The sequence below is a fragment of the Silurus aristotelis genome, assembly GCF_946808225.1.
Source record: "Silurus aristotelis genome assembly, chromosome: 12".
Taxonomy (NCBI): Eukaryota; Metazoa; Chordata; class Actinopteri; order Siluriformes; family Siluridae; genus Silurus; species Silurus aristotelis.
In genome coordinates this window covers 29,502,609-29,519,637 of record NC_139585.1, presented here as the reverse complement: position 1 = coordinate 29,519,637, position 17,029 = coordinate 29,502,609, and the positions used below count along the sequence as shown (strand labels likewise).

The following is a 17,029-nucleotide window of genomic DNA, read 5'->3' as shown; positions in this document are numbered from 1 at the left end:
GCGCTCCAGTGCATCATCGAATAAATAAATAAATAAATCTCTATTTTTTTATTTTCATACACAAATCTTCCAGGTTTTTTTTATTTAATTTCTGTATTTATTTAAAATCATACGTGGCAGAACCGAATCTAATTAATTGCCAAAAAAAAAAAAGGAGTAGCTAGTCGTCACGCTAGCTAGCTACATGGGGGGGGGGGGGGCGTGGCGGGTTGCACTGACCATTTCCTTTTTCCGCATTTCTGACGTCTGAAAACATGAAACGGTTACGATTTTGACGTGGACTTGTATTTACGAGGTAGGCTGCACTGTTTGCTAGCTAGCTGGCTAAAATGATCATGGGTGCGTTTTTCATGTTAGCGGTAACTTGCTGAACGTTTTGGGTTGTTTTGGTGTTGTAGCTACTCGTGTAGCTACGCATGTTCGTCTTCGCTTGGTGACCAATCGTAATCGACGCAAGCTCCCGTACCAGGAAATTTTACTGGCAGGAAAACGTTATAGAGAATTACCACAAAATAGAGCTGGAGGATATTAGAATAGAAATATAGATGTGATGAATAAACGTATGGTAGCAAAAAATACACATTTGTTCCTTTATCTGGAATGTTTGCGACAGGAAGCTTTTCCGCAGTTGCGAGAACACCGTGAGATATTTTTTCAGAAACATGAATAATGCGTACGAAGCGATTCTGGCGCCCCCTGGCTTGTTCCCAGGATTCCTTCAGGAGATTCAATTATACCATCTGAAAGCTTTGAAGAGCACGACGAGGGCTGAAATAACCGTCCACTTCATCGTGTCCTCAAATCTGTCCGATAGAAATCTATTCTATGAATCATTTCGTCCACCGAATCAAAATTATTGCTTTTGAAGAAATGTATAGAAACTCGTTCATTATGAAATGTAAAGACGAGCGGTTTCGAAATGCGAGATTATGAGAACAGTTATTTGATTGCAGTTCTGGACATGGAAATCCGGATTTTTATCCACAAGCGATCGTGTGTTTCATTTCTTTTTCTCTCTCATGAGTCGTGTTTGTTTGGGAGTCTGCTTCGTTCTACCGCTTCTTTAGATGTGCTGAGTATCACATTTTCCTAATCACTGCCCAAACACTAATCACCAGAGGGAGAGCTAAATAACTGCAGCTGAAGGGACAAAAGCAGGGAGCTGAGTGGGTGTGGCTAAACATCTGGCTCAAGGAAGATGAGTGGGTGGGGATTAGAACTAAAAGTAAGGCGCTTAGTGGGTGTGGCTAATGAGTGGGTGGGGATAAAGAACCAAAAGCAGGGCGCTGAGTGGGTGTGGCTAAACATCTGTCTCCAAGATGATGAGTGGGTGGGGATAAGGAACCAAATACAGGGAGGCTGAGTGGGTGTGGCTAAACTTCTGTCTCCAGGAAGATGAGTGGGTGGGGATAAGGAACTAAAAAAATGGAGGCTGAGTGGTTGTGGCTAAACATCTGGCTCCAGGAGGATGAGTGGGTGGGGATAAACCGAAAGCAGGGAGATGAGTGGGTGTGGCTAAACATCCGGCTCCAGGAAGATGAGTGGGTGGGGATAAACCAAAAGCAGGGAGATGAGTGGGTGTGGCTAAACATCCGGCTCCAGGAGGATGAGTGGGTGGGGATAAACCGAAAGCAGGGAGATGAGTGGGTGAGGCTAAACATCCGGCTCCAGGAGGATGAGTGGGTGGGGATTAACCGAAAGCAGGGAGATGAGTGGGTGAGGCTAAACATCCGGCTCCAGGGTGATGAGTGGGTGGGGATTAACCGAAAGCAGGGAGATGAGTGGGTGTGGCTAAACATCCGGCTCCAGGGTGATGAGTGGGTGGGGATTAACCGAAAGCAGGGAGATGAGTGGGTGTGGCTAAACATCCGGCTCCAGGGTGATGAGTGGGTGGGGATAAACCGAAAGCAGGGAGATGAGTGGGTAAATGAGTGATAAAATGTATATATATATATTTTTTTAATTGTGTGGGAGGAAATTTATTCGCAATGGCAAAGATCACATGATACGTAAACGTGATAATCAGCACAATAACAAGCATAAAATCCTTCTTACAAACACCAATAATCCGTGTTTACACGCTGGAAAAGTCGCTTCTGTGGCCAAAAAGTGACTCCGGGAAGTCGGCCGGCGTTTCCGCGAGTGGGAAAAATGCAGCTTCTAAAAAAATATCGTTTACAAAAATATTTGGATCGTAAATCTTTCAGCTTATTTCTCAAATCTTCATTATTTTATCCTCCGCTAAATAGAAAAAAAATCTAACAAAACGTGAGGATTTGATTTTTAAATCATCATTTAAGTGCAATAGATGAAGTACAACACTGGAGTCTGCACCCTTCCTCCTGCGATATATGGACCCGAGGGAACCAATTTGGATTTGGCTCTTTACACCCTACACACGTTCACCATTTAATAATAAGAATAATAATAATAAAATAGCGCCCCCTTCAGGAGCACCAGGGAGCCATTAAGACTGAGAATTAATAACGACGACTCAAACGCACGTGTTGAGGGAATGTTTATGGAAGGTCAAGTAATAAAGTGCTCGAGCTCGGGCGTCTCTCTCCTCCGACAGGAAGTCATGATGATGAGGACAGGAAGTGTAATTATCTTACAGTGACGGCCCGCTGGCTGGAGTGTCCAGGACAGAAAAAAAAAAAAGAATAAAAAAAACACATTTTTTATTGCTGGAACACTTTCTTTTTTGCCCTCTGTTCTTTCCAGTGAAGCTGTGTGTGTGTGTGTGTGTGTGTGTGTGTGTGTGTGTGTGTGTGTTCCCTGTATGAGTCTGCACCTAAGATAGTTCCAATTGCCTAATATGCTCTTTGGAGAGAACCAACAGTGTGTGTGTGTGTGTGTGTGTGTGTGTGTGTGTGTGTGTGTGTGCACGTGCGTGAGAGCTCCCTACATAAGTCCGCAGCACGGCTCTTTCTGATTGGCCGGCTCTTCTTCCTCTGGTGCCTTCAGCTTGAGAAGCGGTGGATCTCCGCTCGCCGGTGTGAAGTACACCGGCTGCGCCGATTGCTCGGCAGGCCCCGCCTCTTCCTGTGTGGGAGGAAGCAGGGGCGGAGCCGGAGCCTGCCGTTTCTGAAGCTTCGCAGCAGCCCTCTGTCGCTTCAGCTCCGCTAGCGTCTGGTGCGATTTGTCCCGCGTCATGCTGTCCGTGTCCCCGGGGTCGGCGTTTGCCCCCGCGGGAGGAGTCAGCTGGTAGGAACGTCCGCCGCCGCGCGGCTCTACGGGAACCAGGGACGGAGAGGGCATTAAGGTGCTGCCGTTTCCCAGGATAGAGTCGCGCTCACCGTTTTCTAATCCCCCGTCGTTATCCGGATTAAGCGAATCCTCCGGCCTGCTAGGGGGCGCAGTCTACATCGGGGGAACAAGCAATCATGTTATATTGGGAAGAAGCTGCTTGATATGTAAAACATTTACACACACACACACACACACACACACACACACACACACACACACACAAATACATGTGTAATTTCAGTGTAAATATCTCAATCTGGCAACCGTTTTACAAAGAGCACGTTATGTCCCATAACAGTTTTTTTTCTTCCTTTTAAAGCGAAGTCCTGATTTCATCATCGTTTAGAGGAATCATGAAAATCACGCCGAGATGAATTACGATTCCACGGGAGTGATGACGCGGGAGGTTCAAACCAAACGCATTTTAGATGAACCTGAACCGGATCTATAAATATACACCTTCCACAGCTGAAGCACAAAATCTGCGTTACAATTGTTTTTAGGTTATTTGGTGAAGGAAACGCATTATAAACGGGTGAAAAGCGCTCTATATGAGTGTTTGAACAATGGCGACAGCTCTCACTGGCGCCACCTGTGGCGGAGGAGAAAAGGAGGCATTTTATCCGACTTCATTATATTTCGAGATCGTTATATATTTTATTAAAATAATCCTGGAGTGTGTTTGGGGCAAATTTCTAAACTGGCCACACAGCCGTGTGTGTGTGTGTGTGTGTGTGTGTGTGTGTGTGTGTTTATAGCATACCTTTGGTAGACAAAGTTATTTTGGTACACCCAACATTTTTTTTTTGTTTTTTTTTTCTTCCTCACCATGTGTTTCAGTTCGGCGTCTGTCTGTCTGTCCTCGTCCTCGTCCTCCGTCTGTCCGTCCTGTCTTCCCCGGTCCTGCCACACCATGGCCTCCTTATGGTGTTCTCTCCTGTACAGGCTACTGCGCTCATTCACACTCGTCCTCCTCACCACCTTACTGCTCTCACACACACACACACACACACACACACACACCGTGTTTCCTGTTCAGTGCAAAATATAAGCGTAAAATATTCGATTTTGCATTCTCTTTTTCACCCTCTCTCTGCCACACACACACACACACACACACACACACACACACTGACCCCCGGCTGCTGGCGCTGGACGCTCGTCTCTGCAGTGAGCCCTTGTGCTTGTCCTGGTTCTTCATGATGGCATCATGTTTGTGTTTCAGCTCCAGGAGCTTCGCCCTCACCTCCTCGTCCATACACACATCTACACAACACACACAGGGATTCAGCCAAACACTGCATACACACCGTGTGTGAGCACGAGGAGTACGAATATGGATAGTGGGGCTTGTGCATTCTAATATGATGCACTGAAGATTAACCCCAATGCACAAAACACACTGTTTATACCTTAAATACTGAATCAGTGCAGGAAAACAAATCACATCTCGTTATTGGACCCAAATGAATCTCGCTGTTATAAAGGTGTGTGTTACTCACCCAGAGGACTTTCATCCAGCAGAGACTTTGCATTTAGATCCGCGCCATGAGCCACCAAAAGCTCCACCATTTGCATCTGCACACACACACACAAACACACACACACACAATCATGTCATGTACATCAGCTCGGTCAGAACCTTGAAATGTACTGCCTGCGACATTAAAGGGTAACATTAAAAGTAGCAATTCCTGGACAAAAACGTTTAATGGATACTAAAATTGGCATAAAAAAAAAAAAGAATGGGGAAAACACACACTCACACACACACACACTCACACACACACACACACACACACACACACACACACACACACACACACACACACACACACACACACACACACACACACACACAGGATATGCTGTTATAGGAAAATAACCAACCCAATAAATTAAATTAATAAACCCCCCCTATTTTTCTTCAAGTTAAACGAAACAGAAACACACACACACCCACACACACACACCCACACACACACACCCTAACAAATTCCCTAGAAATCGACTAATAAGCGCATCATAACTCTCATTTCTTTCTAAATTTCACCCATCAGAACGCGCACTACAGCCGCCGACCAATCAGAAGCTTCGCTTTCACGCTCACGTGCGCATTTGAGACCTGAATACAAACGATTTTTCGTTTTCTTGTTTCGTTTCTTCTCTTCCTTCCTTCCTCTTTTAGAGCCTTTAATCTAGAATTTTCTTGTTTTGGATTTATTGAATAATTACGGAAAAACAAAACAAAAAAAAAAAACAACAAAGAAAAAGGAGCCAATCGTAAGAACAAGCTCTCGAATTTGGAAGAAAGGAGAAGTGAAGGTGGCCGTAATGGAGATTCAGCATAACTTCCAGATTACACAATTGGTGCTATGGAGCAATTTTACAAAGAAAAGAAGGAACGAAAAGGGACATTAGGAGCAAATCAAACTGGACGAGAGAGCGAGAGAGCGAGAGAGAGAGAGAGAGAGAGTCTCTTTACGAACGTCACGTCGGAAAAAAAGGCTGTCGCACATGCGTACTTTTATTAAAATACATAAATAAACAACTAAAAATCCAACTATGATGCACAAGTTATTCCCCCGAAATGATGCAAAAGAAAAGTATATTTTTTTTCGGTTTCGGTTCACTTTTGATTTGTGCAAACTCATCAAAAACCCACAGCCATGACTTCTCCATTCAGTCTCATAAATGTGATGTTCCCAGATATCCTACTGACTGACAGCATTTAGCTCACACACACACACACACACACACACACACACACACACACACACACACACACACACACACACACACACACACACACACACACACACACACACACACACACACACACACACACACACACACACCCTCCCGCAGAAGCCTCGCTGCATTAGGAGCAGAATGGAGATGAGCCACGTCAAGGTTCGGAATTCACATGTGGTTTCGTATAACAAGTTCGAGTCCGGCGAAGACGACGATGACGACCGGGAGGAGCACGACCGGGCCAAGAGCGACGCCAGCAACATCAACTGGGGTACGGTACAAACACGAACGAGACATGCTGCATTTTATTTCTTCTGTTAACATTAAGATCAAGTTAGAAAAATGTGTCGATTTTTGACGCTGATGAGACGCCACTCTGTTAGAAGATCAGTCTGGTCACATGACCAGCTGAAAAAGCTGTTAATTATAGTGAAAGATTAAATGTATACCTAATAAAGTACACTGATACATGAGGAGCGTCTGGCTGAATAAAGTCGACCCAAATAAAACGCCTCTCTTCTTGTTGTTGTTTCGAAGGAGACACTTCAGGAAGCAGACACTACAGAATTGCAGCAGTGTGTTTGACCCTGCTGTGTCTTCTCCTCGTTTCTGCCGTCTCGGTGCTGTGGTTCAAGTTGAACAACCTGGCTGCCAAAAACAATGATTTACAGACTCTGTACCTACACCTCGGTCTTCAGAAGGAACAGCTTCAGAACAGCAATCAAAACCTGACTGTTGAAAGGAACCAACTACAGATGACAAACAGTGACCTGAACAGGGACAGGGAGAAGTTACAGAGCAGCTACAAAATCCTGACAGTCGAGAAAGAACAGTTGCAGAGCAGCTACAAAAACCTGACAGTCGAGAACGAACGGTTGCAGAGCAGCTACAAAAACCTGACCGTCGAGAACGAACAGTTGCAGAGCAGCTTCAAAAACCTGCCCGTCGAAAACGAACAGTTGCAGAGCAGCTACAAAAACCTGACAGTCGAGAACGAACAGTTGCAGAGCAGCTTTAAAAACCTGACAGTCGAGAACGAACAGTTGCAGAGCAGCTTCAAAAACCTGACCGTCGAGAACGAACAGTTGCAGAGCAGCAACAAAAACCTGACCGTCGAGAACGAACAGTTGCAGAGCAGCAACAAAAACCTGACCGTCGAGAACGAACAGTTGCAGAGCAGCTTCAAAAACCTGACCGTCGAGAACAAACAGTTGCAGAGCAGCTTCAAAAACCTGACTGCTGAGAAAGAAGAGTTGCAGAACAGCTACAAAAACGTGACAGTTGAGAAAGACTGGCTGCTGACCAGCTACAACAACGTAACTGTCGAGCGAGACTGGTTACAGATCAGCCTCAACAACCTCACTGTGGTAAGGGACCAGGACGAGAAGATAAGCCAAAAACTGGCCGATGACATGGAGAAACTGCAGACGAACTACAGAAACATGGAAACCCAGAAAAAACAGTTACAGAAGGAGAGAGATGACATGAGGAACAAGTTTGAGGAGTTGGGTAAGCAAAAGTGATGAACATAACTTATTTATTCGAGCTTGATTTATTCATTTGTATAATGTGGGGATGTGGCAAAGGACTTTGGATCAGAAGATTGTGAGTTCAAATCCCAGCACAATCGAGCCCCCACTACTGGGCCCTTGAGCAAGGCCCTTAACAGCTCAGCGTAAATAAATGAAATGAAATCAGAGCCTTTTTTAAATCATGAGGCCCAGTGGTGGACATGCTGAGGGGTCTGATAACCTGGAAGAAACCCTTCCAAGTCTGGCAGATCAGGAAAGTAGGCAGAGCAGACCTTATCTTAGAGTCTGAAAATGTTCTGTAGTTTCAGAACAGATTGTTTGCCTTGAATTTCCTCAGAAGGTCTTCTGCTGCTGTCCCCTTTTAAACTGCTCGACCATCCCCTTGGTTTTGGAGAGTTATAACAAGAGTGTGATGTTATTCTGGCCCCATGCTACTGGTTTCTCCACCTTGTTGGTCTTGTTGTTGGAAATGGGGCTCATAGTCATTGTGCCATCGGCAAACTTTACGGTAGAAGCAAAGCTCTGACACACAAAGTAGAAGAGGTGATTCGAGACAAACTCATGATGACCAGAGTGATTGTGTTCATGGTAAACTGGACCAGACTCTACTCTGGGTCTGCTTGTGAAGACGTTGTTGACCCAGGCAAAGATTGGGACCAAAGCACCGAAACACTGAGCTTAGTGTTCCTTCCCTGTGACCCTCCAGACCGTGAGAGATGTCATCCTTTGTAGAAACTGAGAGGAGGTGAACTGGAGTGGATCACTTATCCTTCACATTCAAAACGGCTTAGATGGTTTATCAGGGATCGTGGTGGAAGTTAGAAAGGATATGGATATAGACTGTAACTTCTCTCCTTCTTATCAGCTAAACAGTCCAGACTGGGATGGGTCTACTTCAACTCCAAAATGTACTTCACCTCTACTGAGAAGAAATCCTGGAATGAAGCGAGACAGGAATGCAAAAAGAAAGGAGCAGATCTGGTGATCATCAAGACCAAAGAGAAACAGGTCGGGGCGTGAACGTGTAAGAGAAATAGTACACTTGGTCCTTTTTTATTTTTCACCTTTTCATGTTGTGTTTTTATCTTCCCAGGAATTCCTTTTAGAGCAGGTGGGCAACGATAAGGCTTGGATTGGTTTAACTGACAAAAACACAGAGGGGACATGGAAATGGGTGGATGATACGCTAATGAACACTGGGTAAGACTGCCATATTCAATTCTCTGTCAAAACAATTAATCCCAGACTATCTGACCTTCGTCTGAAACGATGGGTGTCGTTAATCCAAAAAATATTCCAGCTCAGAAAAACATCGGGTTTATTTTGCTTTGCTCATGAAATTCAGACTCTGCTTTCATGTCTCTTTAATTAGATTCTGGTCTCCGGGTGAACCCAACGATTCTGGTAACGAGGACTGTGCTGAGATATGGGGCTTTGCGGGGAAGGAAGGCTGGAATGATGGAAAGTGTACCAGTAAAAGCAAATGGATCTGTGAGAAACCTTCTCTGTGGTAAGTGGAGAAAAGGAATAAAAAGGTTTAGTGATGATCCAACGATGCAACACTAACTCAGTCTCTCCGTGTTGAATTTACAGATTACACTCCAACAGCGCCCTCTACTGTCCGGGTTAAAAAACAAAAACAAAACTGCCCCGAGTACTACATCCACTTCAAAAATAATACCGTAGCCACCAGGGTACTGCAACGTCGTATCTCGACTGAAATCTGGTTTGGAAAAAAGGGATCATCTTTCTCATTAAACGTTTGCTAGCTACGTTAGTGTACTCAAGTAGCATTCAACACTCATATATTTTAATCTTTCATTGGTCATTCTGGAGTTTTTGATGTCACAGAATGCTAGATAAGGTTTTTGGTTAACGGCTCTAATTGATTAGCGATTGAACTCCTTCTTCAGAGCCGTGAACAGTGAACAGGATTACAGTTTATTTAATACCGATTTAATTTTTTCATTTCTATTTTTTTTTATAATTCTTAATTTTTCCTTTTAAAGATGTGAAAGTTTTTGTTATTTGTTATTATTATTATTATTATTATTATTATTATTTCTTGCTTATACCTGGAAATAAATTGAAATAATATGTAAAACATGATTAAAAATTGTTTAACAAGTGTGTTATGCTGTTGAGAATTCACATTTGGAAAAGCCATAACGTTTTTTTTTTGTGGTCACAAGATATTTTATTTAGGGGTGTGATGTTGATTAAAAAAAAAATAAAATAAATAAAAATTAAATAAATAATTAAATAAATATATATATATACATACACACACACCCCCGATATCTTTATTTTATCGATAAACAATAATTATACGATATTTTGCCGTGTGTTATTATGCTGGTATTTTAATTTGCTGGCGATCCATTCTCACCATTCTCGTGAAGAAACATTAAACATGCGCAGAAACGTTGCTCCATATTATTGACAGCAAAGAATCGTTTAATTTGCAGTATGACTGTGAAGGAGGCGGGGCTTCCTGGTGGTGTCAGTCTACACCACAGTGTTTGAAACTACAAATATCTTGTATTGGATTGAGGGAGAACCAAACGATGCCAGCATTCAAGAAGAGTTTTCCACAAAATAAATGCACTAAATTAGATGGGTTTTTACTGGTCAGTTAAAAAGTAAAAATCTAACCCAGACTCAAACATCAAAGTCTTAATGGAGTATAAAAAACAAAAAAAACAAACATTGAGCTTAATCCTTTCATCCCTCCATCACGCTCAGTGAAATAAAGTGATTGGGCAATGTTTAAAAAGTGTTCAGTTATGATATACTTCACCATAATGCACTGCTCACCTGTCCCCAGCAGGAGGCAGCATGTAGGGGTGTCCATCCGTCTGCATCCGTCTCATCCACCTTCGCTCTGCGCTCCAGCAACACCTCTCCAACTGACAAGTAGCCATTAGCTGCCGCTACGTGTAACTACTCAACACACACACACACACACACACTTACATGTACGTCATAACTCTTCAGATTAGAGGTCGACCGATTAATCAGCACCGATAGTTGATTGCTGGAGCGATCAGCAAAAATCTATAGCGATAGTTTTTCCGGGTTGCGTTGTATAGTACAAGAGCAGCCTTTAGAGGCAGATCACAGACACCACTTGCTGTTTATTTGAAGCGTCCTTTTATTCCATTTGGATGTAGCGTTGCAAAGCGGTTTCTGGAAACTTTCAAGGGAAACTTCATCTGGAAAATTTTGGAAATATTTCAAGTTGGATGTTTTCCAGGAATTTATGGGAGTTAATTTAAAGTTTGGGGAAATTTATATTAACTACATCATATACAAACATAAATAAAAACATTTTGCGTGGTCATAAGTGGACATGCGGGCAAACTAATACATTTACAAAAATTTAAAAATGTCTGATTGAATTGTTTAATAATTTTGACATAATTTTAATAATAAATCTGGTTTATAACTTTGTTGCACAAAAATGTCATTACCAGTGCAAGATTTTTATTTTTTGTGGGATATTAACGATTGATGTATTCATATTTATTTCATTTAGCACATTTTCAAGAGTCAATACTGTTTTTTTTTTGTTTTGTTTTGTTTATTTATGTTTTAATAACAAAGCTCAGCACTATTTCACAGTTTTGTTTTGTTTTTTATAAAAAAAATTGTATCCATCGTTTGTTTAATCGGTTTCCGTGCCGATTAATCAACCGACCTTTACTTCAGGTCTTTTTGCTTGTTCTATCAATCTCTCTCTCTCTCTCAGCTTGTATCTGTCCCTCACCAGAGTGGCCCCATGTTGGTCCTTGACGTTCAGGTTGTCTCCTCGGTCAATCAGTGCTTGGACGTCGGTCAGCATCACTCTCTCCTTGGCAGCGCGGCACTCGTCTATCTGCTCCTGAGTGATGCCTGTGGAAACATCACATCACGCCACGGTTTACTCGGTCACATGACCTCCACCACCGAAACGTAGCATTTGATCAGGAGACGTGACGGATAACGATGGAACTCACCCTGCTCAGACATTGCGACCTCGATGAGCTCGAGTGTGGCTTCGTCCTCACACAGGTCATACGGCATGTTCCCGTCTGCGTTCACCGCCAGCAGATCCGCTCCACTGCACGCACGTATTCGCGTGTTTACACACAAAAAAAACCAACACTCCCTGCGCTTACTATCGTTAGCGAGCGTGTATAGCGGGATGGACACTCACGCCTTGACGAGGATCTGGACGAGGCCCGTGTGTCCGCAGGTGGCGGCGGCGTGCAGCGGAGTCCAGAGTTCACTGTCGCACGCGTTCACGTTCGCACCGGACTCCAGCAGACAGCGCACCACTTCCACAAAGTCATCAATACAGCACTGGGCAGGGGGGAGAGGAGAGAGAGAGAGAGAGAGAGAGAGAGAGAGAGAGAGAGAGAGAGAGAGAGAGAGAGAGAGAGCGCAACAACTGCTCAGTTTCTGAAGAAGCTCCTGCTTTTTATTTTCACCACACAGTTTAAGAAACAAAATCATATTAATAGCATTATTATTATCAATTATTATTTATATCATTATTATTAATATAGATGTGAAATAAATAAACAAACTTGGTCCTGTTTCCATGGAGAGCAGCAACTTTCTATTAATGTTCCTGTAGTGGAATGGGCCTGAAGACACAACAATGTAGTGTGTGTGTGTGTGTGTGTGTGTGTGTGTGTGTGTGTGTGTACCTGGTGTAAAGCTGTGAGTCCGTCTTCATTAAACAGGTCTGGACTAACACCACGCTTGAGCAGCTCCCTCACTGCAACACACACACACACACACACACACACACACACACACACACACACACACACACACACGTCCAGATTATCCGAACTGGAATTCCTGCAGCACAATTCCAGCTGATTTCTCGGGAACGTACTTCACCTTCGTCGAGGTCGTTGCGGGCGGCGGCCTCCAGCAGCGTGATGTTGCTGGGGAACCTCACCTTCTTCTCGCCGCCTTTCTTGCCCTTCTTCGCGGCGTCACTCTTCTTGCGCGTGACGTCGTTCTTCCCCGCGCGCGCCGTCTCCTTCTCCATCTGCGCCCAGCCCTTCAGCTGCTGCGCCCGGCGCTTCTGCGCGTGCTTCAGGCGGTCCGTGGTGGAGAGGCGGCTCACACTAGTCATCTCGGCCAGCAGCTCTCTGTGCTCCGCCATTCCCGGGAAAAACTAACTCCCAGAATCCGCTCGTTACAAGCTCCGATTTCTGGAAGAAAGATTTCTTAAAGATCGGAGACGGTTCGGAAATCTTCTGACCTTCTTCTGCCTTCTGCTGGGGAAGTAAACCAAAAATCCACACGATGGAAAAAATATAAAATGTATATTTATATATAATTTTTTTTTCTTGTTTTTACGATCCACGTTCTGGAAATTTTCCCGAAAATGAACCAAAAACCCTGAAATAAAAATAAAAAAGTTCTCGAGGAAGCAGCGTGGAGAACGTCGTCAAGTTCCCTCAGATTGGTTTTGAAATGGTTTTGGTTTTAATCCCGGGGTGCCAATACTTTAAACGTTGTTTGCGCTCTGACTTTAAGTCTGTTGCGTACGAGGCATCACGTCATACTCTGTGTAGTGGGCGCACACACACACACACACACGCACGCACACACACACACACACGCACGCACAGCTCTTACATAAAGGTATCTTGAGATCATTTCTGATTCCAGAAATCCTTGTGGTCCTGCTCCAGTTGTGCAAAAGTCACAAATGAGATTTCGCTCCTTTGGGGGGTTTTTGGCGATTTGGGACGAGAAGCTGAAGAGAACGGAACCACCGCGAGGTGAAGAAGAGAAACGTGTCGACTGAACGGAAGCCTGATGACATTCGGCCCCTTTCGCTTCAACTTCAGAAGAATAAACTGTGATCTGAGAGCGAAGAACTGATCTTCTCGGACATCTCGCAGGGCTCCTCGTGTTCCTGCTCCTTTGCCATTACTAATAGCGATTTTGAAGGAAAGGACAAATGTCGTGGCCTGCTCGTTCTCCTGATGTTCCTCGGCTTCTCCGGAGACGTTCAAAGACGTTCTGCCATTTTTTCCTTCAAAAGAAAAGAAAAAAAAAAAAAAAAAAAAAAAAAAAAAAAAACAGCAGCAATTCTCACAGCAGGTCTGCGTTCTTCAGGAGATCAGGGGTTTTTGGATCCAGGACGCTGATCTGATCGTCTACGGCGTGAAAATGAAGCACGGCCATGCTCAGGCTTTGGATTTGGGACACAACCCGAAGCTGGGACCTGAGGAGAGAGAGAGAGAAGGGGGGGGGGGGTGTTTAAATTATTATTTATTTATTTAAGTAAGCAGCAGTAAACCGTATGCTGTTACAGGAAAACAATCAAATGATGAAGTAACCATGAAGATCATCATCATCATCATCATCGTCATGTCCTCAAATGTGTTTTATTTCTCTTTTACCACCGCAATAACGACCAGACTGATTAAAGAATGATGACTCGTGCCTTTCAGCCGCAAACCTTTTTACTTTTTTTTTTTTTTTTTTTTATTAATTAACCCGAGTAAGCCATTAAATTGGCACAAATTAAACTGATCAAATAAAACAAAAATGAAAAAATTATAAAGAGTTTGATAGACCACATGTGGGTAATACAGATGTGTGTATAAGGGGGATTTTTCAATCTCTTTTTTTTTTTTTCTTAATATAATTTTAATTTTTTTCGTTTTTTTTAATTCTTTAATAAATAAATGTAGTAAAAAATATATATATTTTTTTAAAATCTAAATTTTGCCCTCCTCTATAATGTAATTTTTTTATTTTATTTTTTAAACAGTGAAGTTATTAAAAAAAATCCCATTAAACAAATTACAGGTGAAAATGTTTTTTTGTTTGTTTGTTTGTTTTAAACAGTTTGACGCTTTTACACTATATAATAATAATAATAACAATAATTTATTAATACTATCATCTAAAGAAACATTACTTGAGATACTCGAGCCTGTGGGTGTCTATAAACAGCAGGGTAACGGAGCACGGTTTGTGTAGAACGTGTCAATAATAGATGATAATCTGATCTAATCTGATGTGTAGCGGAGACGTCACGCTGTTATTAATAGATCTGTGTACATTATTGATCAAAGCCGGTGAACGCGTGAGAACAGAACCTGGAGGTAAATCATCGTGACCGCACCCGCACCCGCTCCAGATGTGGAGTCAGACACTGAACATCGAGCGGCTTCGTGATCATCGTCATCACGTGCACGTGAAGCGCTCGCTAAACTAAACCCTTACAGACTCGCCGGGGGGGCAGTCGCAGGAGGAGAATCACTGTAGCACCAGGATTTAATACGTGGAGGTGGGGGGGCTTATTTACTCTGTCCCAATTTAAGCGATTACTCGATTTAATCAATATAATAATAAAAAGTGATTTGCATCAATCCGATTTATTCGATTGTATTTTTTAGATATTTGATTTAACGGGATTAACGATAAACTGCTGATGTTCACAAATAATAATAAATTAATAATAAACTGCGTTAAAGGGGAAAAACTAAACAACAAAAACGCTATTTTATGTTTTGTACGTACCGAACCGTGAATACCGTGCACTGTTACACACCTACAAATACATATACGTGTGTGTGTGTGTGTGTGTGTGTGTATAATATAATGTTTAAACAGGGCACATCCATCCACTTACTCACACTGGAGCTTTTAATACAAATGTCTCTTACACACACACACACACACACACACACACACACACACACACACACACACACACACACACACACGCTTTATCATGGTAACGTTATTGTTAATTATTGAGTCAATGGCCGGTCACTAGATGGCGCTGTGCAAGCGAATTCATTTTTTTTAGCCAAAAAAATTTAATATTTAAAATAAAATAAAAGCATGTTTTTTGCTACAGCTGCAGGACACGAGTTCTTTTCTTTTAAACAGGGACCAGTGTTACTGCCAGTGTGTAGGAGAAAAGGTGTGTGTGTGTGAGAGAGAGAGTTTCAGGAGAACACACCCTCCAACCTCAGACTGTACATACACTCACACCCTCCAACCTCAGACTGTACATACACTCACACCCTCCAACCTCAGACTGTTCATACACTCACACCCTCCAACCTCAGACTGTTCATACACTCACACCCTCCAACCTCAGACTGTTCATACACTCACACCCTCCAACCTCAGACTGTACATACACTCACACCCTCCAACCTCAGACTGTTCATACACTCACACCCTCCAACCTCAGACTGTTCATACACTCACACCCTCCAACCTCAGACTGTACATACACTCACACCCTCCAACCTCAGACTGTTCATACACTCACACCCTCCAACCTCAGACTGTTCATACACTCACACCCTCCAACCTCAGACTGTACATACACTCACACCCTCCAACCTCAGACTGTACATACACTCACACCCTCCAACCTCAGACTGTACATACACTCACACCCTCCAACCTCAGACTGTACAAACACTCACACACTCCAACCTCAGACTGTTCATACACTCACACCCTCCAACCTCAGACTGTACATACACTCACACCCTCCAACCTCAGACTGTTCATACACTCACACCCTCCAACCTCAGACTGTACATACACTCACACCCTCCAACCTCAGACTGTTCATACACGCACACCCTCCAACCTCAGACTGTACATACACTCACACCCTCCAACCTCAGACTGTTCATACACTCACACCCTCCAACCTCAGACTGTTCATACACTCACACCCTCCAACCTCAGACTGTACATACACCCACACCCTCCAACCGCAGACTGTTCATACACTCACACCCTCCAACCTCAGACTGTTCATACACTCACACCCTATAACCTCAGACTGTTCATACACTGGACCTTTTCAGAGTAAAAAAAAAACCTTAATTTTCCTCCTCTCTCTCCCTCTCTCTCTTCCTCTCCCTCTCCCTCTCTCTCTTCCCCTCCCTCCCCCCCTCTCTCCCTGTCTCTCCCTGTCTCTCCCTGTCTCTCTCGCTCTCTCACCCTCCCTGTCTCTCCCTGACTCTCCTCTCTCTCGCTCTCGCCCCCTCCCTGTCTCTCCTCTCTCTCGCTCCCTCCCTGTCTCTCCCTGTCTCTCTCTCTCTCTCTCTCTCTGTCCCTCTCTCTCCCTGTCCCTCTCTCTCTCCCCTCTCTCTCCCTGTCCCTCTCTCTCTCCCCTCTCTCTCCCTGTCCCTCTCTCTCTCCCTGTCCCTCTCTCTCCCCTCTCTCTCCCTGTCCCTCTCTCTCCCCTCTCTCTCCCTGTCCCTCTCTCTCCCTCCCCGTCTCTCTCTCTCTCTCCCTCCCTGTCTCTCTCTCTCCCTCTATCTCTCTCTCTCCCTCCCTGTCTCTCTCTCTCCCTCCCTGTCTCTCTCTCTCCCTCCCTGTCTCTCTCTCTCTCCCTCCCTGTCTCTCTCTCTCTCCCTCCCTGTCTCTCTCTCTCTCCATCCCTCCCTCCCTCCCTGTCTCTCTCTCTCTCCCTGTCTCTCTCTCTCTCC

General features: G+C 43.9%; 2 protein-coding genes across 3 annotated transcripts in view; one reads left to right on the top strand and one right to left on the bottom strand.

The window, feature by feature from the left end:
- Positions 1-2,280: 2,280 nt before the first annotated feature.
- The window catches only part of ppp1r16a (protein phosphatase 1, regulatory subunit 16A), a 20,035-nt gene continuing 5,286 nt past the window's right edge, over positions 2,281-17,029 (bottom strand). For both annotated transcript variants that reach the window (XM_083557253.1, XM_083557252.1), the window contains 10 exons: positions 12,432-13,776; positions 12,233-12,303; positions 11,737-11,882; positions 11,537-11,640; positions 11,308-11,432; positions 10,356-10,481; positions 4,755-4,830; positions 4,389-4,518; positions 4,081-4,237; positions 2,281-3,363 (listed from right to left, as the gene is read on the bottom strand). In XM_083557253.1, coding sequence (XP_083413379.1) covers positions 2,905-3,363; positions 4,081-4,237; positions 4,389-4,518; positions 4,755-4,830; positions 10,356-10,481; positions 11,308-11,432; positions 11,537-11,640; positions 11,737-11,882; positions 12,233-12,303; positions 12,432-12,702 — 1,665 coding nt within the window. In that variant the 5' untranslated portion in view covers positions 12,703-13,776 and the 3' untranslated portion in view covers positions 2,281-2,904. The remainder of the gene's footprint in view (positions 3,364-4,080; positions 4,238-4,388; positions 4,519-4,754; positions 4,831-10,355; positions 10,482-11,307; positions 11,433-11,536; positions 11,641-11,736; positions 11,883-12,232; positions 12,304-12,431; positions 13,777-17,029) is intronic.
- LOC310734829 (uncharacterized protein) lies at positions 6,057-9,664 on the top strand. Its single transcript, XM_083557256.1, has 6 exons — positions 6,057-6,277; positions 6,544-7,515; positions 8,404-8,546; positions 8,632-8,738; positions 8,911-9,048; positions 9,132-9,664. Coding segments are annotated over exons 1-6 (1,494 nt in total). The 5' UTR covers positions 6,057-6,144; the 3' UTR covers positions 9,133-9,664.